The following is a 22,982-nucleotide window of genomic DNA, read 5'->3' on the forward strand; positions in this document are numbered from 1 at the left end:
TGAACGCAGCGTCGCTCCCCCCGTGTCCGTCCTCCCCCCCCCCCCCCCCGCCCCTCCCCGGCCAAGGGCCGAGCGAAGCCGCAGCCCCGCAGCCGTCGGGGAAAAAAAAAAAAAAAACACATAAAAAAAAAAAACAAACACCAAAACAAAACACAACCCCCCCCCCAAAAAAAAAAAAACAAACCCAAAACAAGAAAACTTTGAGCCGACCGCCGCTCGCCTCTCCGCGGCTGCCCGCGCTGCGGGGCGGCGGGGCGGAGGGAGGCGGCGGCGCCGCAGCCCCCTCCCCGCCCCTCCCCGCCCCCGCGGGCGGGCGGGCGGCGCGGAGCGCTGAGCGGGCGGCGCGGCGCAGAGCGGCGAGGCGCGGAGGGGCGCGGAACGGGGGCCCGCGGGCGGCGGAGGGGCGCGCAGCGTGCGCTATGCCTTTAACGGCGCGCAGGGCAGGCATGCCGAGCGCGTAGTGCGGGAAAGTCGAGGCGGGGTTAAAGTTCAGCTCATGGAGCGGCTCCGCGCTGGCTGCAGTTTGGCAGAGTTGGAAATGTGAAAGCAAGAAGCAGGCTCGGGGCTCCCCCTCCTCTCCTCTCTCTCTCTCTCTTTTTTTCCCCTCCTCTCTCTCCCTCTCCCTCTCTCTCTCTCCCCCTCTCTCTCTCCCTCTCTCCCCGCACACGCACACCTCCAAACCGCAGCCCCCCGCAGCAGTCATGTATTCTCCGCTCTGTCTCACCCAGGTAAGCGGCTGCCGGGGCGCGATGGGGCCGGCGCTGCGGGGGGTGCGTGTGCGTGCGCGCCGGGGAAGGGGGCAGAAACGCAGCTCGCCGAAACTAACTTTGTTGCCTTTCGCTTGCATCCCCCCCCACCCCCCCACCCCCCACCCCCCTTTCCCGCACGGCCATTTGTGTCGGCACATGGCTAATGGCGCCTACTTATTAATGGTTTAATTAATAAGAGGTTGGGGGGGGTGGGGGGGGGAAGAAGTGGCGCGGGCGCGGTGCTGCGGGACGCTCCGCACGGCCCCGCCGTGCTTGGTCATCCGCGATCGATGCCGCCGCCCGCGCCGGAGCGCCCCGCACCGCCGCTCCGCGCCCCGGGCAGCGCTGCGAGCCGCTGCGCCTTTCCCAGCCCCAGGCGCCGGGCACGGCACGGCCCGCACCCACCCCCCGCTCCTCCCGCCCCGGACCCGGGGTTAGGCGGCGGGGGGGACGCGGGCGGGATCGTCCCCGCTGGCTCCGCGCTTCCCCCCCCCCCCCCTCGCCCCGGACCGTCCGCCGCACCTGGGTGCGTTCCCGCGGTGCGGCGCGGTGCAGCCTCCCCTGCGCGGAGTGCCCTCCGCACCCGCGCAGCTCCGCGGAGGCCGCGCCAGCGGGAGTCCGGACCGGGGAGGTGGAGGGGGTGCGGAGGGGGGGGGACACGGACACCCGCAAACTTGTCCTGCGTGTGTCATGTGTGTCCCCCCGCAACCCTCCCGGGGATCGGGCCCCCCGCGGGACTCGGCTCAACTTTTGCGCCCCCCGCTTGCGGCGGGACGGGATGGTGTGGGGGGGGGGGATGTCGCCCCGCTGTGCCCCGAGTTGAGCGGCCGTGGAGCAGCACCCGGTCCCCTCCTGTGTCCCCCCCCCCCCCTCCGCCTTTACCCCGCACGCTGCTGCAGGACGCTAAATTACACACCTTCAATTAGCAGGATATAATGGTTTAACGAGGAAATGCTTTGTGGTGGACTCAAACCCCAGATTATTTCCTCCTGCAGGAGATTTTGACTACATTATTCTTATTAATTTAATTTGAATATTTTTTTTCTCCCGGTGAGAAAGCCTCTCCAGGCTCTTTCCGTCGAGAAAAAGGCAAGGAAACGCAGCGAGAGGGGAGGCAGCTTCCCAGGCAGCCTGAAGAGCTGCAAAAGTTTCGTCCCCCTTCTCTCGCCGTGGTGTCCCCCCCACCATTCCTTCCCCAGCCTCCCCCAAATTTGTGGGTGCCTGGCGAGAAGAAGCCAGGCCGGCGGGGACACGAAACTCCGCCGGGCTTAAAAACCGTCCGCTTGGTTAAAGGCAGGAGGGAAACGGGAGCGGAGGGAGTTTGCAGAGGACGCGGGATGCAACTCCGTGCTCTGCCTGGCTAAAGTTTATGCCTGTAATTCAACTCTGAAAAATACCTGGTTTTTGTCAGTTCTGCTTCTTCAGGAGGGGCAGCAATCCGCTCCTCGTAGGGCCGGCGACGTACCGCATCGCTCCGCATCTGCACGTGGAGCTTCTTGGCTTTAGTAGGCCCAGTTGCACGTTAAGGAGAGAAAATAAATCCATGGGCCGGTTGCTCCCTGTCCTGGTGTCTGTGTCCTGTCCCGGGTCCTCCCCCCCCCCCAACTTTTTTTTTTTTTAATTAAGAAAAAAAAAAAAAAGAAAAAATCAAAAAGCCAGGCACGGTGCTTTTACTCAGTTGTGAAAACCTCACATTCTTGTTGCACGTTTGGAAAAGTAATACGAGGATTAGAGGCCTCCTGACAAACTCTTCCCTCCGAAGGATCAATTAGGTGATTCTGTCATTTTCTGTAGAAAAAGGGGGTGAGCCCCAAGCAATTGCCTATTTTTCATTTCAGGAGTTTTTACTGATACGAGTTTGGGGATGGAGATATTTTTTTTCCTTTTTTTTTTTTTTTTTTGTGTTAAGTTTTGGTTCGGATTTAAAGGGAAGCTTTCAAAAGTGGGTTAGAAAAGGAAAACAAACAGAAATCCTAGTTAGGAGCGTTATTTATCCAAGCACTGGAACTGAAATGGCACGAGCATTTTGTATCATCTGTCAGGAAAAATCTAAACATCGTTCCATTTACATATCTGCTGAAGATCTAGGAAATAGTTGGGGAACATATGCACATCTCCTAATAGATTTACAAGCAAATGGATTGTAAAAATATTAACAAGGGTCGCTGTAGCTGGCTTAATTTCAAAAAGATCAGCAGAAATATATTGTTTCAAAAGACTTCTTTGCAGTGTTACATTATTGCGGGCGCCTTTGGGCTGGGTTTTGGGGCTCTTTCGGCGTAGTTTGTTGTTTCGTCTTGTTTCTTTTTAACACCTTTCTGGAGAGCAGAGGGGAATTTCGGTGTAAGCGATGCAAAACTGGGCGGCCCAAATTTTAGGTACCGCTTAGAAACAGGCTGTTGTTGGAAGAGCTGTATCCTCAAACTTTGGAGAGTAGTGCCATGGAAAAAAAAAAAACCCACAACTTTTTATTCTCGCTTTCCCAGCTTTCTGGTGCCTTTTATTTTTAGGTGACCCACCAAACACCAAGGGGGGAAAGCAAACGTCTTTATCAAATACTCTGAAAGTTTCCCTTAAAGGTAACTTGGGGAAAGGCAAAGATCATCTCCTTTTCCATCAGTTACTTAAAATCTTGATATTTTGCAGCGAGGCTGCAGGCAGGTCTGCACATCTGTTAGCACACTTGCACTGACACATTTTCAAAACTTTTTTTTTCTTTGGGGGGTGGCTATAATAACACTGAAATAAATAATTGTTCTGTGCAGAAACTGCTCCCCCCTCCCCGTCCCTGCTTCCAGCCCAATTTTGTTTGATCAACCCTGAGAGCTTTTATTTCCACTTCGACTTTGCTAATACCTCGCCGCCGAGATTGAAGCGGTGCGATTTGACGGAGCAGCGTGTTTACCAAGACAGTTTGAAAGTTGGTCTGTTTATGAGTCATTAACCTTTTCTCCTCGTACACCATTTTGAAGAGACACGGTGGGTCTGATAGGGACGCGCACACCTCGCGCGCCGAGCAGCCGCGCTTTTCAGTTACTTCAGCCATGGACCCTGACTTTACACCAAAAAACATCTTTTTTTTTTTTTTTTTTACTCCCCCCCCATTCCCCCCGAAGTCTTTTCAAGTGGTTTGGTTTCTCTTTTTTTGTTTGTTTGTTGCTTTTTTTTTTTTTTTCCCCATTCCCCGGGTGTTGTTTTTACCTCCCCTTTCAGGTTCACATCGTAGAAATCGGCTTTCGTGCAGGTTAAAGCGACTCTGTCTTGGATGGCGTCCAGCGCCGAGCCAAAAAAGTCCCGAGCACATGAGATCAGGCAGGACAAAGCGCTGCTTAAAGCAGAAAAGTTGAAATATTTCAGGATGTACCAAGAGGCGTTTAGAAACTGGGAAGGCTCGCAGCGTTCCCCTGGCTCGGTGTGGGTCTGTCGAGGCTCTGCAGTGTGTACCTTCGCAGATAAACTTCCACTTGACAAAAGGCCTTTTTTCCTTGACTCTCCCTGAGTGGGGAAGGGGAAGGACAGCAGGGATCAGAAGGGAGGGTTGCTTGTTTTTTAATAGCTTGTAGAGACCTGTAGTTTTTCTATTTTTCTTTTCTTTTTTTCTTCTTCCCCCCCCCTCCTCTGCGAGAGCTGTTTCTGGTGGGTGAGAGCAGCTCCATGTGCTGGGATTGTGCCTCCTCTCACTTTTTGAATCTGCCGACTGCAAACTTGCAGCAATTTTTAAAAAAAAAAACAACAACTTTATTGAAATTCGAAACGATGATCTTTTCCAGCTGGGGGGGGGGGGGGGAGAGGAATGTGCCAATCATTGGAGTGATTTATTTTATTTTACCTGATTGTATTTTAATAATCATTCATAGTACTTGTGATTACTGCCGCTCTGCTGTGCTATAGTGAAATATATTGTTTGCCGGTTTCAGTAGTTTTTAACACTCTGTGTTTGAAATAAAAATAAATGCTGCGATATTACCTATAGATTGAAGTATTTACAATTCAGGGGCCACTCAGAATAAGTGCAATGAAAGCTTTTGGGAAGTCAGCAGAAGGTCTTGAATTACAACAGGATTTTGCTGATAGATATTTCTACTATTGATTTCCCAATTTTTCCTAATTTTTGAAAAGAAAATGTAAGTTAAAATAAAGTGTTGAAAGCGCGTAACATGTCTGCTTTAATAACAATGTTTGCACGACCTGAAATGGTTTGAGTAGGAAATGCACTCCATGGGATAATTAAAAAAAAAGTTAGTTAATCTGAAAAATCCCCAATGTTGTCTTGCACGAGAAGGCAGCGGGTGGCTTTTACCTCGCTGGGGGAAACGTTGCACAAATTATTTTATTTTTCCCTCCTGGAGGGCCCAATCCTGAGAACAGGAGGAACTCGGCCTTGGAAGCAGGGATGTTCCCAGCACGCTGTGCTGGATCGGGCCCCCACAGGCTATATACATTTTTATGTGCAGCCTGGAGTTCGGTCATACATTTATTCAGAGAAAAACAAGAAGCATGGCCTTAGTATATTATAATATGTTTTGATCTCTCTGGCTGATTGATGTAGTACTTTTTGAGCATATATATATATATTTTTTTTTTTAAAAAACAAAATTGGGGGGGGGTCTTTCTTGCATTTTTTTATCGTCAGCGTAATTTTAATCGTGATTATTTTTGTGCCAAGGAAGAGAGGTGATCTTTAACTCATCGTTACACAAAGCAAGCAGTGTCTCTGGATGGCCAAACTAACTTTCCAAGTAGGGCATTTCTTTTGAAATGTATGGAAAATGACACGACATTTAAAGAAAAAATAAATAATTCTTTATGTATTTGCACAAGCCATGCTAAGATTTTCAGTTACCGCATTTTTCAGTTTTTCTTTTTGCCTTTTATTTTGTAGAAAGACTTGGAGTTTGGCTTGTCCTAATATGCCTGAATATCAGATTTTTATTTTTTTTCTTTTTGCCTAAATATAAACCAAACTTTTTTTTTTTTTTTTTTAATTTTAAATTTGTCAGACTCTGGGTTTTGAGGATTTTAGTGTTAGTTATTGTCGCGCACGCCGGGTAATTCTGCAAACCCACCGCGTTACTTTCTACTCCCTTCACCCTTTCGGAAGCGGAGAGAAAACCACCCTTCATTGTATTTGTATACGCAGCTATATTGGCATTTTACTATACTGCCTGCTGCTATTTCCAAATATATCTTAGGGAAAGTTTTACTATACTTTAGACTTCCCCATACAAACATTGATTGGCATCCAAATGTTTAGGATTTGCCAAATTGGCGGGCATACGCTGGCTACACCGCAAGCAGTGGGGTCAGGGAGAGAGCAAAGGGAGATACGCGCTCCGCAAGTGGACTCAAGGCTGGGATTTTAGCTTTTAACTCATTCTCCCCATTTTTTTTTTTTTTTTTAAAAAGAAATTTGGAATTTGGGGAAGGGGGCCCCATCGTTGTACCATCTTCTGGCTGGGTGCTCGTTTTGAAGTCGGTCGACGGGTTTTTTGGGAGGTGGGAGCGGAGGCTTTGGGTCGGCGCGGGGTGAAGCGGGGACGCGGCGGTGGCGGGGTCGGGGTCTGTCAGCGAGAGATACGAGTCCTGCGACCCCTAAAATGTACAAGCACCCTCCAAATTCTCCCCATCCCGGCTGGCCTTAGCGCCTCGCGAAAGCCCCGTTTTTCCGGAGGCTTTTTGTTGATGGTTTCGGTGACATCGACCCTTCTCTGTAACTTTTTTCAGGATGAATTTCATCCCTTCATCGAAGCACTTCTGCCTCACGTCCGAGCGTTTGCGTACACGTGGTTCAACCTGCAAGCCCGAAAAAGAAAATACTTCAAAAAACATGAAAAACGCATGTCAAAAGAGGAAGAGAGAGCCGTGAAGGACGAACTGCTAAGTGAAAAACCCGAGGTAAAGCAAAAATGGGCATCCAGACTTCTGGCAAAGCTCCGGAAAGATATCAGGCCTGAATTTCGGGAGGATTTTGTTCTCACAGTCACAGGAAAAAAGCCTCCGTGTTGCGTTCTTTCCAATCCAGACCAGAAGGGCAAGATGAGAAGAATTGACTGCCTTCGCCAGGCAGATAAGGTCTGGAGGTTGGACCTTGTTATGGTGATTTTATTTAAAGGTATTCCGCTCGAAAGTACTGATGGCGAGCGCCTTGTAAAGTCCCCACAGTGCTCTAACCCCGGGCTGTGCGTACAGCCCCACCATATAGGAGTTTCTGTTAAGGAACTCGATTTATATTTGGCATACTTTGTGCACGCAGCAGGTAAGTGCCTTTTTCTATACCACTTTCTACAACTTTTCGGTTTTATCTCCGTGCCGGGTGCCGTGCCCTGGTGGCGGCGGCTGCATGAGGCGGGGAGGGAGCGGAGGACGCCGGTTATCGCCCTCCTGGGGCAATGAGGGGAGTGCCAAAACTCCCACCTCATTTTTTTTTTTTTTTTTTCAATTTTTAAGGTGCAGCCATGTAAAAACAGCTCTCGTTTTCCTGGGTTAACAGCATTTCGGGCATCTTTCACAGGTGTTAGCTTAAATGTTGTCCTAGGAGGGATTGCAGCCGGCTGTGGCTTCCTTTATCCTGATTTTTTTTTGGGGGGAAAGCAGATAGATTTTAATTTTTAAAATAAAGTTTGTATATGTTATGCACAAAGTAGTCTGAGAGGGCTAGAGGTGCCTGAGGCCTGCGAGTCAGGAATACCAGATATCCTCACCCCGCAGGGATGGGATGGGGAGTGTAAATCCCGCAGGATTGGGCTCGGAGGGACAGGGGAAGATGGTCCCTTGACAGCAAACCCAGCCGTCAGGTCCGAGCGGCTGCGAAAGAAACCCTGAATAATCCTATGGGGAAAAAGAGGCATTTAACCCCCCTGGAATATCACAATTTATACACCTAGAAGCTGAGCAGGTCTTGAAAGGAATTCCTGGTTTGATAATATTGTGGTTATGGTGGGGTGGGGGCATACGCTGAGATGTTTTTGTTCGTGATGAAAATGAAAATCTTGGGATCTCTGACTCCAGCGCAAAGTACACCCTGCCTGTGGAGTGACTCTGTGTGCTCAGGGGATGGATAGTAGGGTGACTGGATAAAATAATATGCTATTGTAGTTCTCCTGAGTGATTAAATGGCAGTAAAACACATGAGCGTGAGGTGCTGGGCCCCGGTTTTCACATATAGGAGGTGTAGGTGCCCCTGGGTTTCAGCCTGACTTGCAAAAGTTGAGAAGCTGGACAAGCTGGAAAAAAAGAGGAGCAGAGGGGAGAGGAATCATATCAGTAGAAACCACTTCTCTATAAATATATATCGGTAGAGCAAATGACAGCACTGGGAGCCTGTGTTTCCAACGTCGCTTTCTTCCAGAGGGGCTCGCGGAAAGTTTTGGCTACCCCAAAGTTTCTCTGTGCTGAGTCCCTGCAGCGGTTGTCGTGATAGGCAGCGTCGCCGCGGCAATTTTACGGGTACGAGCCCCGTTCAGAAATAACTCTGGAGTATCCTCACTGTATTTCCTACAGATGAGCTGCAAAACTCACTTTTGCTCTTCGGTGCGCTGCGGTAAATCGTACTGCACGTTTATTTTGAAGGGGAGGTAGGCAAATGTCGTGGAAAAGAGTTTATTTACTCTGTGATTTATTATGAGGCACGGTGAAGGAAGGATTACCGATTAATAGCTAACTGAAGGGAGATCGGGGCTGGGGCGATGTGGGCCAAAAACATCCCTTTTGTCTGCCTCAGTTTCCTCCTCTGTACATCAGAGCGGGGTGATGCGCTTAGAATGCTTTGATATCCACGGCTGACAACGGCTATATACTGCTATATAGACAGTTTTTTATTATTTAGATTTATATATAGTGTGGAGCCAGTAAATACCAGTCCATATTGTGTTTCCTAAATGAAAAGCAGCTTTCTGCAGAGTGCAAAAGTTGTTAATATAAACCCACGGCTTTGGTCCGGCTGGTGTGTAGGGTCAGAAGACTGTAGGATGAGGAGAAGAGGACCAGACTGGGTGGTGGAAGTACTCCAGGGAGCTTGAAGGGAGCCATAACTCCCTGTTGTAACAGTTGGGCAATAGATGTTACAAAAGTTCGGTGTTGTGATTAGGGATATACCATCTTATCAGCACGCTGTTGGCAAACGGTAGCCTTGATAGCGAACTCCTCGTTATTTCTGCCTTCATTGTCAACAGGCAGCAATTGCACTAATTGTTCTTCAGACTAGACGTTTGCCGCGGAAACTTAGCGCGGGGCTTCGTCTCGTGGTTTTTTTTTGTTTTGTTTGTTTTTTTGGGTTAGATTCACCGTTTTGTGTAAGCAGTAACGCGCTCGTCCCGACCGCCCCGCTCCGTGTTTTCGGCCGTTGTTTGCTGATTGCACGCATCGCATTGTGCTCTTAATGCAGTAGCGCGTGCTGGCGCACTCGCTGCTCAACCTTGCTGGGGAGGGGGGCAAAATGATCTTTAGGAGGTAGCGCACCGCGGTCGCCGTCTGTATCGCTTCATAGAGGTGTACCGAGAGCCTCGTGTATAGGCTACCTTTTTTTTTTTCCTCCCATTTTTTCCCCTTTTTTTCCCCCTCCGATGTATCCCAGCAGTCTTTGTTACACCTGAACATTGGCCAAGTTGACAGCCATTGGTTCCCGCAGACCCGCAGTAATGGCAGCTTGTGCCGGGTGCGCAACAGGAAAATCACAAAAGGGAAAAAAAAAAAAAAATATATTAAGGGTCCTTTGTCTCCAACTCCATCAGACCGCGCTCCCCAAATGTATGGACCCCTCTTGTATAAGGAGGAAGTCGCCAGCGCGAATATTAGGTCGGCTGGTCAACTTACATATAGCGGATTTGACAAGCATCTGCTATAGTACAGAAGATTTGTAAACACTAAACAATGTTTTTACCTCCTTAAAAGTTTTGAGAAGTTGCCAGTATTGGCAGGAGGCACAGACTCCGAAACGTGCTTGAAGATACGTGCCAAAACCATTGTGACCTCTTCACCCATAGTGCTCGCTTCTCTTTTTCTTGTTGTTTTTTTTTTTGTTTTCCCCCCACTCTTCATCATCTTTTTTTTTGAGGGAGGAGTATTCTTTTCCAAGACGCCCTTATTCAAGATGACTTCGGCAGTGAGATGTCCCTTTCCCTCTAAACATGTACGATAATTATTGCTTTGAATCCACGCTTTTTCTTCAGTAGGCACTATCATCTGTAAGGGAACACATGTGCACAGATTTAAATAGTGCTTCTTACAAAGCTACCGAAATCAATTATTCTCTTTAAGAACTGGCTAGAAAGAGAAAACAAAAATATGCAAATGGGCAAACTACATGTAATTTTTGTTCGGAAAAAATAAAGAAAAAAAAAAGCAAAGGAAGATCGGTGTTTTGTGAATTAGAGGTTGACCAAAAAACGTATTGAAATCTAGAGTATTGCTCTCAGTTTGCAGTTTCTAATCTGCTTAACGAAAAGCAGGCGGCATTTTCATACCCTGAACTTGGGTTTGCTTTTTAGTTTTCACTTATTCTCCGCTTGTATCAAATGACAAGTTGGAAACCATTGTGGCAAACCGTTTTCTTTGTGGGAGTCAAACAGTAAAGCTAATTTATGACCGGTCCTTTACCAGATGATCTGTATCAGAATCTACAATATACTAGGCACGTGGCAAGGTCACAATTTAAGTTGTTAAGGTCACAACCTTAGCCACCAGGCATTTGACCTTTTAGATAAAGTTAACCTTTGTTCATTAGTAGGCACTCAACCGAGAACTTTCTGGAGTTTTTTACTGCTTTGGAGTTCCTTCTGCTAATGTGATTGGATTGGAGACGAGATTTGCCATGGAAGTAGTTAAATTTTGTGAGAGGTAGCAGTTTTTAGAGACTTCTCCAGTGGGCAAAGCTGGATGGCAGGCCAGGAAGCGATGCCGTGACACCCGATTTATTTTTTTTGGACGGCCATCGTTATGCTCTTCGGGCGAGAATTAAGCTAGCGAGGTATTTGTGGCAGAGAAAATCTTTTAATCTTTCAGGAGGACGTTTAAAAATCCCAAACTGAAGAAAAATCTGGGGGTAGGGTTTTATTTACGTGAGCTCGTTCTTCGGTTCGTGGTCAGAATAGAAGCCAGCGAAGATGCAAGAGGTTCAGCCTTATTTCTGCGACTGTGAAAATTTACTTAGCATCTAAACGTGCCCTGTGGCTAATTGCCTGGGCAATAGTATATAGTGCATGACCTTGAACTTTAAGCAGACCCATTTTACGTTCCCGTTGGCCGCCTGAAAACATTTCTACTCGAACCACCCCAAAGAGGCATCGATGGGAATAACCCAAAGACTGGTTAACGCAGACAGCCAAAATACCCGTGGAGGTACCGCGGAGCCCGGAAGGTGCATAAGCCTTTGCGTCGTAATCTTTTAGTGCAATCGGTATCGATCGTTGCCGCATTAATCCCGTTAATAGCCACAGCCGGTTCGGCGTGTCGCAGGGATGCGAGAGGTGTCCTGACGATACCGTGCGTCACCGAAAGAGCTGTCGCAGCGTCTTGAACTCCGGAGAGCTGCTTTGCAAAAGTGGAGCGTTCGGCAGTGGAAACTATTGCCGGCTCATATAGAAACACACACCATATTGTTTACTTAATTATGCCGTAGCGAAGGCTCGTTTTTAATTATTTAGCTGACTTTCTCGCTTTGCTGTGATACCGCATTTATTATTTAATTTAAAATCAAAAGGGCTGCGCTGCTGTTAGTTTTTGATGCGTTTTACTTTTGTTTTGGCTACGTTATTGTCATTCCATCGTACAGTAATCCAGATAGCCGTGATATGCAGATTGGCCAGATGGTCATGTTAACAGATTGAGAACCCACTTCCCACTGCTAAAGAGCAGGTGTAAGATCAGTGGGCTTTTTTTTTTTTTCCCCCCTCCTTTCCTCCCAAGTTTCAACCAAAATGCTCTTTAGACAGCTCATAATGGTAGTTTAAAAGGGGCACGTTTCAAACGGTGTTTGTTCTGTGGAGATAATATGTAATATATATGTCGGTTTTACACGTATCTGAAGACTTTTAAAGCATCCATGACATCCCCTCCGTGTATAAGGCTTTTGAAAACCTACTTCCAGCCTGTGGCTGTTCCAGCGTACATCCAAAACGGTCCTTAAAGTTTTGTCTGCCATGTTAATAGTCTGTACGCAAAGACAAATTTTCTACAGACAAATTACATTTACTCTTCCCAAAAAATACTCCACCAGCTTTGCAGCAGGTATTTCACACAAGTATTTCCAGGACTCACTGGTCACACCCAGGGGAGCCTGAACGGTTCAGTGTTCAGCTGAGATTTTAATGTTTGGAGGCTCATAGGGTTGTTGTGTTTTTTTTTTTTTTTCCTCTGTTAGATGTCTCATCATGGCAAAAACTATGGTTTTAAAGAAAAAAGTGAAATGAAGGCTTCTCGTGGTATTTCTGCCCGCAAGGAACACGAGGAAAAGGCAGATTTTTGTATTGCTTCAGCTTTATAAGGTGTCTGTAAAAAGTCAGTGGTGGGAGCCTGGGTCTATATCTCGGTCGGGAGAGGTGGGGAGATGAGAGCTACAGCTCCTCAGCACCCCGAATTTCATGCACCCCCCTATCACGGCTGTGCACGAAACATGGAGATCTACACGCCCTGCATGGCACAGAAAGATACCTCCATCTGTCAGTGGGCTCCGCTCTGGGGAGCGGGACCGGCCGCTTTCTGCAGCCAGGAGCAGGGCAGTAGCTGACAGAAGCAGGATTTAGGTGGGACAACTGCTCTCCCCGTGCAGTTGTAACTGAGCCGGTGAGTATCCGTGATAATTCACATACTAACTGGTGCGGCACTCAGGACGGTCTGCTCTATCACGAAGCCCTGGCAGGAGTTCAGTCATGTGGTTTAGCTTTCCCTTTTCTCCAACAACAACAACAACAGCAGCAACAACAAATAAACACGGGATAAAGACGTATTTCATATGCCCAGGATGTTTTCCAGGTGATGGGTTCGGCCGGTATTAAGGGCACGTTATTTCCATGCCTCCCGGCCCTGGTGGGCTTCGAGGTGCAGAAGTGGGAGAAGCCTTTGAGTGGTAAGAAAGTTGCCCAATGCTGCTGGCTTGTCTACAAGTGACTGTGCTTTTATATTTCCCTTCTTTTCCACCCAATGATGAATAGCATTAATTTAGATCTATTTAAGGCGAGTGTGGGAGAAACCACAATCTTTGTTGTGGTCACTGCTGTACACAGCGGGGCTGAATGTTTCTCTTGGTTGAGGCCTCAAAGCTGGATCTGGAGAACCCAAAACATCGTGTCAGCTTTTCAGACCCTTCAAAGAGACAGCAGAATCCTAATTGTTCATAAAACCCGCTATTTATTATTACAATTATGTATTTTCTCCCTGTTTGGATGTAAAGGAAAGGGCATCCCTCGCTTTTCGTGCCTTGAGCTTCTTCGCAGCTCCTCCTCCTCCTCCTCCTCCTCCTCCTCCCCTCGATGCTTTGGGTTCAGGCACCAGCCGAGGCTTTTGCAACCAGCAAACAAACCCTGGCCTGCTGCTCTGTAAACCCTCAACCCCTCCCCAAAAGGCTGCACTTGGCCACACATGTCCCAAAGTTGGACCCTCCGGGGCTTGGGGACTGTCCCCGGTGGGACGGCTTTTGGGGCATCCTCCCTGGGATCCGCCGGTCCAGCTCTGCCCCCACTCCCTTCTGCACAGACAAGAGCTGGAGCTGCTGATTAAATTACAGGCTGTAAATTCAGGGCAAATTATTTTAGCCTCCTCACAGCAGCCGACCCTGAAGGTTTCCTCATGATGGTGAGGGCTCTTGGTAGATAAGAGTTGTCGGTGGTATTTTTTTTCCTGTTCATGCGATGCTCTTCTTTCGCTTCATTTTTGGTTGTTGTTAATTATCGCCTGCATCATGGTAGCCACCAAAAAAGCCCAGCTGGGATCATCGCACCGGTCATGGTGCCTGTGATGCGTGGGGCAGTTTTATCCCAACAAGTTCTTTGGGGGAATGCAGCATTTTATGCCCAATTGCAAGGGCAGCGCCGTGGCCGATCCCCTTGTCACAGCGTAATTAATCTTGAAGAGATAACGGTGCATTTATATATTTTTCGGGAGTGTTTCTAGCTAGCGTCCCTCCATGTCCCCACCCAGGGGATGGATGTGGGTGTCTGAGCTCAGCCCCGCGCGTGGCATCGTCGCGGCTCAGCACGTCGGAGGAGGACGTGACCCCCGCGGTGGGGATGGATTCAGGCTGGATTCGTATTTGCTGTCCATAAAATACATGGTGGCCTCCATTTTGTGTGCCGGACTCTCACGTGCGAGCACAAAATGGAGAGCCGCGCGGTTGAGTTGTGCCTATAGCGAAGCGTGTAGGCAGACGGCACCCGCGGTCCCTGTGCCGCCGCGGCGCATGCGGACCCATGGTGAGGCCGAGGACGGGGGGATGCTGGGCTTGTACATCCATCGATTCCTCCTCAGGGGGTCTTGGTCACTTCTCCGGGTCCTTAATAGCCACCTTCCCAGTCTGAGTGCTATCCTGGTGTCACGGCAAGCCGGCGCGTTGGCTCTTAGTCCGGTGCAAAAGGCCCCGGGGAGTCATTCCTTCTTCTCCATGGGCTTCGGTACTCATCAGTGCCGTTAGATTAGCAAGATAAAATCAAGACAGGTTTAATGACACGCTATTCTGAAACTTTCCTGGACTTTATTGTTCATAACTTGGACCTGAGTCGGGTTATTTACACACGAGGATTAAAAAGCTGCAAACAAGTGTGTGATTTTTAGGGGCTGAAAGCAATTAGCATACGTGGGTAGGAGGATACACTGCGTGTCTGCGTTCCTTTAAAATATAAATCACAGTTATTTAATTACGTTTTGAGAGGGCAGATTTAAGGATATACTACAAAATGCATTACCTATTATACCACCGCGATAATCTTATTAACCTTGCTTTCTACTTTTTAATTTTATTGTGCACCCTGTACAACTCTTATGATATCAAAAATAATTACTCGGAGAATACATGATGTCAGAGGTCCGATATGACATTTATCTTCACAAGTGAGGAGACGGCTATCTCGTGCGTCACGTAGCAGCACGGGAGGTTCGCACCAGGGAAAGGAAGCGAAGATGGGTGTCGTCAGATGCTATTTAATGTATATAAACATGCATTTGCAGATCTGTGTTATAGCTGAGGGCCAGCTTGACCAAACTCGATGCAATTCAGCATCCACGGGCCTCCCGCGGTGAAAAGGCGGAATGTTTTACTTGCCTGTGCCGTACAACTGCCATAGGTGAGCCGGTATTTCAGCGCAGCTCTGCGTATCCAGCCCCGATCCCAGTTGGAATCTCCCGTTAAACCCTACGTTCTCCATCCCATCCCTCCTCAGGGCAGTGCCTCTCTCTCTCTTTTTTTTTTTTTTTTTTTTTTTTAAATCCATCTCTCCTGATGTTTGATATGTGTTGATATTTCCCCCTTTATTTTGTGAGAGAATGGGTGAGGGTGATGGGTAAGGGGAAACAAATGCCATAATAATATCCCTTTTCAGAAGAATATAGTTTAATTTTGTGTGTGCGTGCAGCAGCTGCCATTGGCAAGCTGTCGTCTTTGTTGCCATGGGCTTTTTTTTTTTTTGGCATGCGTGCCAGGGCATGATTGGATGTTTCAGCATGTTCATGTTTTGGGGTGAGATATATCTGTTGTGAAGGACAAAATTATCCTGGAGTTGGTGGGTGTCCGAGGCAGGTGACAGGTTTTTCGGCCAGGTGAGCTGGTTGTGCTGGAGAGGGTGGTGCGAGCATGGGACCTGGTGGTTACTTGGTCGATGAGATAAAACTCACTGATGCTCTGGATTTTTTGATGATGTAAAAAAAGTCATTTTTAAACATCACCACGAGGGTGTATGCCGCAGATCTCCTCCAGCAGGACACCCATGGGGTGCAGTGGGAGGCCCTCAGTGTTACCCAGGAAAGGGACTGGTTGGTGGGTTTCTCCTGCCCATCTCATCTGCCTGGTGCACACACCCCACGGGAGGTTGTGTCCATCCCCGGCTCTCACTGGCACTGCGGAGAGCTGGACGGTGGCACCGGTGAGTTTGTGCTGCCCGAGACCCAGTGATACGCAGGCTCCGGGCAAGGCTGGCGACGCGTATGGGGATGGAGCACACACCTGCCATGGGATGTAAAACTGATGCGGCATCACTTGCAGGTGACAGCAAATCCTCCGGATTCGCCATCGTGGCGCTTAGGCCTGGCCACAGAGGTGTAGCTGGTGTTTTCCCTTCTCCTTGTTTTCATCCATTTGTCATATCCATAATGTGCTCATCGCGTCAGTATCTTAACAAAGCCTAAACCTGCTCTGCACCGTCCCCTGTGCTGCACATAGCTCTTCTCATCCCAGCCTCGGTCGCCCCACGTCGAGTATGGTTGTACTCGATGATCTTAGAAGTCTTTTCCAACCTAAATGGTTCTATGATTCCAAGTAACGTACGATGGGAGAAGAGGAGCGCTCTTCAGCCCAGGAAACTCAGTGCGTGGCTGCGGGGATCATTGCTGGGTGCAAAACGTGTTTGCAAACTCAAGAGAAATATTTGGTAGGGAGACAGCTCCGTACAGCCCTCTTAGGCTCGGACTAGTCCTAAACCAGAGCACCCGGCGAGGGGAGAGTTTGCACAGCAAGCACAGGCTCTGTGCACAGTCCGCTGAAGGTTTCAGGAGAAAGAAAGGAGGAAGAACTCAACAGAAAGTGTTGAGACAGCCTTGTTCGTGTCGTTTTTTTCTACATCTACAGATTTAGCCTTGTGTGTGAGGGACAGATAATGAGCCGCGTGAGCTTTGTAATAAACATCGCGTCTGCTTAAATGACCGTTTGTGTGTGTAAAGGCAGTACGTGTGTCACAAAGTACTTTGTGATGCACTGAAAGGGCAGGGACGAACTCCTGTAAAGGTATCAAAAGTCAAGTTGGATAGTTGCTACGATTCTGGTCAAGATGAGCACTTACTGGAGATTTTAATGCAGAAGTACGTTGTCAATCAGATTTCATCCTAAGGATGTTCGCTCGAAATGTTGTCTGATCTTTTTACCCAATAAGGCTTTAATTTAACATGGAAGAGAATGGCCAAATCCTTGAGTGATGCTAGGGTAACTTAGGGTAACATTTAAATTTAATTCAGTTGTGGTTTTTTTTTTTTTCTTAAGGCAAAGTAGTTTCAAGTAAATCAGAAGAATGAATTCTTTGTATCAGGATGCTTTTCTAAAGCCCAGCTATTGTTGGGATCCCTTTTGGGGAGAATAGCCACTGCAATGCTGTAATTGTGTGATGACGAGGACGTTTCCTGACGCGGTGAGGACTTCATTAAAAATAGCCAACGAACTTATTTATGTTTGTTTCTATGTTAAAAAGTAGAAAGTAATTGTTGCTGAGCTAAAAAGTAAATCGTGCATCATTTTATTTGAAAGCTTCACAAACGGCTTCCCTGGCTGTGGGAGGATCAGCCTTGATAGCGGCTGAAGCCTCGCGAGCGTGGGTTGGCTATTGCTGGAAAAGTTGGGAAAAACACAGAACAGTCAGGTAAGAAGTGGGATTTTTGTGGTCGAGACCTTTTTTTTTTTTTTTTTTCCCAGTAGAGAAGGACATCGGCTTCAACAGCTCTGGTTTAGGTTCTCGTGGGGCAGACGCAGTTATAAACACCCAGGCAGGGAGCTCAGCGCTGATGGGGGATGTATGCTTGCGTCTCCGACTTTAAACATGGACGTTCCTTCTTTTTCTGGTCAAAAGCTGGATGTCAAAATTGTGATGGGAACTGAGAGCGGGTCAGTTATTTTCCACATGCACGGTCTTTAGTAATAAACTCTTCTATAGAAAAGTGAGATGTGTCTCCGCTGTGAGCGGTCCCAGGGCGTGAAGCTGTCTGCCCATGGGACGAGGACAGCACGAGCAGTGTCCCCGTCCCGTCCCGGAGCTTGGTTATCTGCTGCGGTCTTGTGCGGAGCGCAGGGACCTCTCCATGTGCCCTTCATGCAGCCGAGGACCCGGCTAAGGGCTATTTGTGTGCTGCCGGGGCGGACGTGCACATCTCCCTGCACCATGCTGAAGGACTCTGTGGGCATTGCCCTGGAAAAAAAGAAGTATATAGAGTTTTCATTCCTGAACATCCTATTGCGTAGAGTAGGTTTTCCATGAAATGTGTCACTGAGAAAGTCCCACTTTTCTCTCCGTTCCTGGCTGGATATCTCCCTGCTATTGCCCTTTGCAAGCGGCTTCATTTGCCTCTGGGACTTGGGGACGAGTTGTCCTCAGTTGCTCGGTGCCTTCAATCCCCACTGTGGGCCACCAAGCTCGTGCGGTCCAACCCGGCTTGAGGTCCCGACAGTGCCGCCGTCGGCAGCAGGGGTGGGTGTAGGGAAGGCACGAACGCCGGTGATGCAAAATCAGGATGCGCAGGGCGTTTGCAAGGAGTGAAGTGAGCCAGAGTTTGAAAGAAAAATGGGATGTTTCTGTCCACATGGTTCTGAAATACGGGGCAGTGGCATCTTTGAGTTAAACGTGGCTTGAAAGCCTCAAAAAACTTCCTCTGGTTGCACGAGCAGTATCTTAATAATATTTCCTCATTAAAAAGGATGAAGGATCCCTCGGCCAGTCTTGCTCGTGTACATTGTTTTTTGAACAAGCTTCGTCTACCTCAGCAACTTCTCCAGGGAACTTTCCAACTCCGTGCTGGGGCCACCGGTGCGGCTCGAGGACGGGTCAGTGGCCATGGTGGCATTTACCATTTTAATTGCCTTCCTATACCGATTGCCGCGATGACCTGTTTGTTTGGATTATACCTCTTTTTGGTATTTAAAAAAAAGGCCAAAAAAAAGAAAACAAAGGAAGTACAGTGCTGTGCACAGAACAGTTATTAAAAACAGTTGGGAAGCATATAAAAGGTACTGTTTGTGTGAGAAACGGGACAGCTGTGATGGTCTATTGGGAAAGTGTGTACAGATGGTGGTAGGGAGGGGAATGATGACTACATGGCTGATAAATGAAATACAAAAAGCATTAAATTGGTGATCTTTTTAAAGAGTACATTTTTGGTTAGCATTTTTGGTGCATCATTAGGGCCCTTTGTCTGCCTCTTATTTAGCCAGGAAGTGCGACTATCTTTGCACGTTTGTGGCTCTGATTTTGTTTACAAATAAGGAGCCTGTTTAATAAATCCCATACCATGGCATTATTAAAGAAGATAATTAAGCGTACGGTTTTCCCGACATCGGGAATGGCGCAGGATCGTCCTAAAGACCTGACGGTACCGCAAATGCAATTGGGCTTGAATTAGTAACGGTAACACGTGGGATTTCCTGGAGCCTAAACAGATTTCTTTGTTTTGCAAGAATTGGGACTGGCAGCGCAAACCAGGTTCGGAGGGTGAGACTTTGGCGTTTGGAAATTGCGGAGGGCAAATCATTCAGTGTTTTGCCTTTATTTTAAATTAGCTTACGGTCCCAAAGGTGGTGGGACCCAGAGACCGGTGACCGACCACGGTATCTGTGGGATGCTGAGGCTCCCGCGGGATGCAGGGCTCCTCTAGCCCCATGGGAACCTCTTCCAGAGGAAGCAATGAAGGAAAGAAGGAGGAAGGCAGAGTTGGAGATCAATTTTTTTCCCTATAATTCATAGGAGAGGGATCCTCATCTTCCCATCCTCAGCAGAGCTTTATCACATCCCTTATCATAGGTCTTATTTATCGGGAGCTAACAGAAATTAAGGCAAAATCTGCACATTTCTGCACACTGTTATAAAGTAGAGATGGTCCCTCAAACGCTGGAAACCTCGGCACAGAGAGTTTTTATACTAGTAGACAAAATAATCCCCCTCCTCCCGGCGTTTCATCCAGTTTCAAGCTGAAATAATCCCAGTTTGCCCTTCACCTTCCCCCTCACCCACCCATTGCTTCATGTTCCTCCTCGTTGTTTTTGGGTGCCATCAATAGATAAAAGCATTTTCCTTAATAATGGATAGTCTTTGGTAATGCCGCGCTTTTCCATAACCCAGCCCAGTGTCCGGCCACCCCGTGAGCCTTGGCCGTGTCATTGTCCCTCCCTTGGGGGTGACAGACCACCAGCAACCTCAGCACCCCCTTTCAGGGGTGGCTTCAAGTGCTGCAGAAAAGAGCTTCAGCAAACCTCCATAAGAAGAACCTGCCCGGGGGGGGATTTTTCCAGAGCCCTATTGGTTGCAGTTTTATTGATGCTCTAAATTTTGTTGATTTACAAACCTTCCACAACTTTAACACACCACTTTGGGGATTATTTGCTCTCCTGACACAGTATCACAAACTCCTCTTGTTACCAGGCTTGATGAATAACGTGTTTCATTGTGCGTTTTTTGGGGCCAAGTAAATTTTCTTCTGCGTTTTCTTGAAATGTAGACAAAAAAAGGAAAGATTTTTAAAAAGGTTTAATGTGGAGAAAATGTATGACAATTTGATAGATTGCTTGGGACTTCAGTGCAGTAATTGTACGAAGTAGGTTGCAATTTTTTTTTACAGATGCAATGTATTAAAAAGAACAATAGACAAAGAGACACATAGTATAAGTATGGAGAGACCATCTTAGCCAACCTCTACAAATTCGTTCCAAACTTCAATTATTAAATATCATAAAAAAGTTATTTATTGTAGTTACACTGTACGTTTTCTTGGCTGATCAGATCTTGAGTCGATTGTGGGGGTTTTTGCACACCTTGTCCGTAAGTACGCGCTTGCAAAGAAAACAGTCCGTTTCCTTTGCGGGTCATGGCGAAGGGAAATTTAGCAATATCTGGGCATGTACGAAATGCCTCGAGTTGAAGATGATTCCTTCTAATAAAGGATTTATTTTTTATCAGTATGAATGCGTGTTCTCCTATAGCTTCACTAAGTAGGAAAGTCTAAGAGGCCTTCTAAGAGCTGCACTGGTGGGTACCCCAGAGGCAGCAGAAACTGGCAGCTGTTGGAGATGCTGCTGTGGTACCTCTGGATGATGGTATGGGTCCAGCTGTGGTTGCGGCCTTGCAAATGGCTCCTGACAACACAACCTCATAGCTGGAGACACAAACGAGGGTACGTTTCAGAAAGGCGGAGGTCTCCGTCCTCCTCTTCCTCAGCGCAGAGCGTGTGTTGCACAAGGTGTCTCACCAAACCCAGCGAGGGGAAGGCAGATTTCTCTACCAGATTGCACAAAAGTGGTTTTACACACCGTCCCTGAGAGCAGAATTAGCATCCAAGTTGCTCGGGCCGGGCGCGTGGATCCTCTCCAGACCCGCATCGGGGTGGCCGGAGGGAGAGTCCACCCCCAGTTATTTGGCTGCTATTTCGGTCTCTCCTTCGGGATGTGCTGCCAACCACGAGGGAGGGGGCAGTGACAATATATGTGGGGTCTCTTGGTGCTGCCCCACGCTTTGAAAGAAAAGGTTAATTCTTACTGAAGCAGTGATTTGTGTCTTTGATTAGTTACTAATATTACACTCATGAAAATAATTCTCTAATGATTGCAGTTGACGGGAGAGCCCGGCCGTGTTGGACGGCTGTGATTTACAACTTGTATATCCAAACTTTTATGTTTGGGTTTGGTTTTTTTTTTTCTGTAGGGAACTCAGTCCTGCCAGAACAGAGGACCCTCAGCTTCATTTGAGATCGAGTAGTGCCCAGCCCTGGGGCCTGAGCCCCGTCCCTGGCACAGGCTGGGCAGAGCAGTGCAGCTCCCATCAGCAGACTACAGGAAGGCAACTATTAAAAGTAGAAAGCGATTAAGCAGTCAGGTTTTTATTATGCTTTAGTGTTTTGTTTAAGTCTCTTCTTAATTGGTTGATTAATGTAAGCGAAGTCCTTTTCTCCCCCACCATCTCTACAGATGGCAAATGGTAGGTCCCAACTGTCACTGTGCGCAAAAAAGGTTATGGTTCAAAGTCAGAGATACAGAGATACCACCATAATCAATCATAGGAACTTGTCTCACTGTGCCCGGCCAGGCAAAAGTTAGGCTCAGTAGTAATATTCCCTCCAAACCCATCCCGAGGAATTTCTTTTCACTTGATTTCAGGGAGGGGGGGGATGAGTTGCTGCAAAACTTCTTGCTGCAGGATCGAGGCGTTTCAATAAATCCAGGCAGAACGGCAAGCGGCTGCGGCACCGGTTGGCATGGCCGGGGCTTTTCTCCTCCTTGGCATCCTTCTCCTTGGCAGGGTCTGTACGAAAGCAGGAGGTGCAGCCCTAGAACCTCGCTGCTAAAAAACGAGCCCAGAAGAAATAGGAGCAGCGTGTCTGCTTTAGAGAATTACCTTCAAATATATATCTTTTCAACTCTTTTTTTTTTTTTTTTTCAACCTAAGAGGATGATTTATTAAGGCTAACTTCCTTCTCAGGATGAAGCGTAGAATTATGTTTCTGGTATTGATCCATAAAGAGGATTTGCATTTTATTCATACTATAAAAGTGCTTTTAATGGAGACATCGCGGTAATTGAATTTATACTGTGTGTAACTATCGAAGTATCTTTTTAATTATTTTATGTTATGTAATACAATAACTAAATCTAAAGCCTGTGAAAGGGGATGGCTGTACTCTGTCCTTAGGAGTAACATATATAGCTTTTAATATTCTAACAGTGGAATGCAGTTAAGGACATTCTTTATTTGAGGGGAAAAAAAAAAAAAGAGGAGGGGGAGAGAGAGAGGAGAAAGATTTCATTACGTTCAGCACAGTATGAGACTAAGTCAAAGTAGTTTTGCTAATTAAATTCAATTGCTATCCATTAGACCAATGGAATGAGATGAATCTACCATATAGCTGACACAGCACAGGTATGCAATTTGGCTAAATGGCCGTTTCTGAACTGCAGCACGCCTTGCTCCGCTCGCTCGTTTTTTCCAGACTCACAATTTCTGCACGGAGAGGAGCCGAGCAGCCCCCGACGGCTCTCGGGGAGCACGGGCACGTGTTTGGGTAGGCAGGCTCGCCGCGCTGCACGCGAGCCGCTCGTCCGTTTGAAACACACTGGAGTAAGCTCATAAAGTCTGGAGGCGATGGGGAGATGGGTGGAGGGTTTTTTTTTCTGGGTTCTTTCGTGGATATTTCCCTTTCTCTACCCGTGAAGCTGCCCGCAACGGGCTCCTCGTGTTGCGTATAGCATCTCATGCTGTATTGCATATAGCAGTTGCTGTGAGAGCAACTCTGAGCTACCGAAATGACGTGAAATACGGTGAGTGGGGTACGTTTGCCGGCGTTTTGCCATGA

At 47.7% G+C, this 22,982-nt stretch overlaps 1 protein-coding gene across 2 annotated transcripts in view; it reads left to right on the forward strand.

Annotated features, from left to right (window-relative positions):
• The first annotated feature begins 444 nt into the window (after positions 1–444).
• NFIA (nuclear factor I A) overlaps positions 445–22,982 on the forward strand; it is a 247,803-nt gene continuing 225,265 nt past the window's right edge. For both annotated transcript variants that reach the window (XM_086617088.1, XM_086617089.1), the window contains exons 1-2: positions 445–728; positions 6,474–7,005. In XM_086617088.1, the coding sequence (XP_086473214.1) occupies positions 702–728; positions 6,474–7,005 (559 nt within the window). In that variant the 5' untranslated portion in view covers positions 445–701. The remainder of the gene's footprint in view (positions 729–6,473; positions 7,006–22,982) is intronic.

This window comes from Tauraco erythrolophus, chromosome 10 (genome assembly GCF_009769465.1).
Source record: "Tauraco erythrolophus isolate bTauEry1 chromosome 10, bTauEry1.pri, whole genome shotgun sequence".
NCBI lineage: Eukaryota > Metazoa > Chordata > Aves > Musophagiformes > Musophagidae > Tauraco > Tauraco erythrolophus.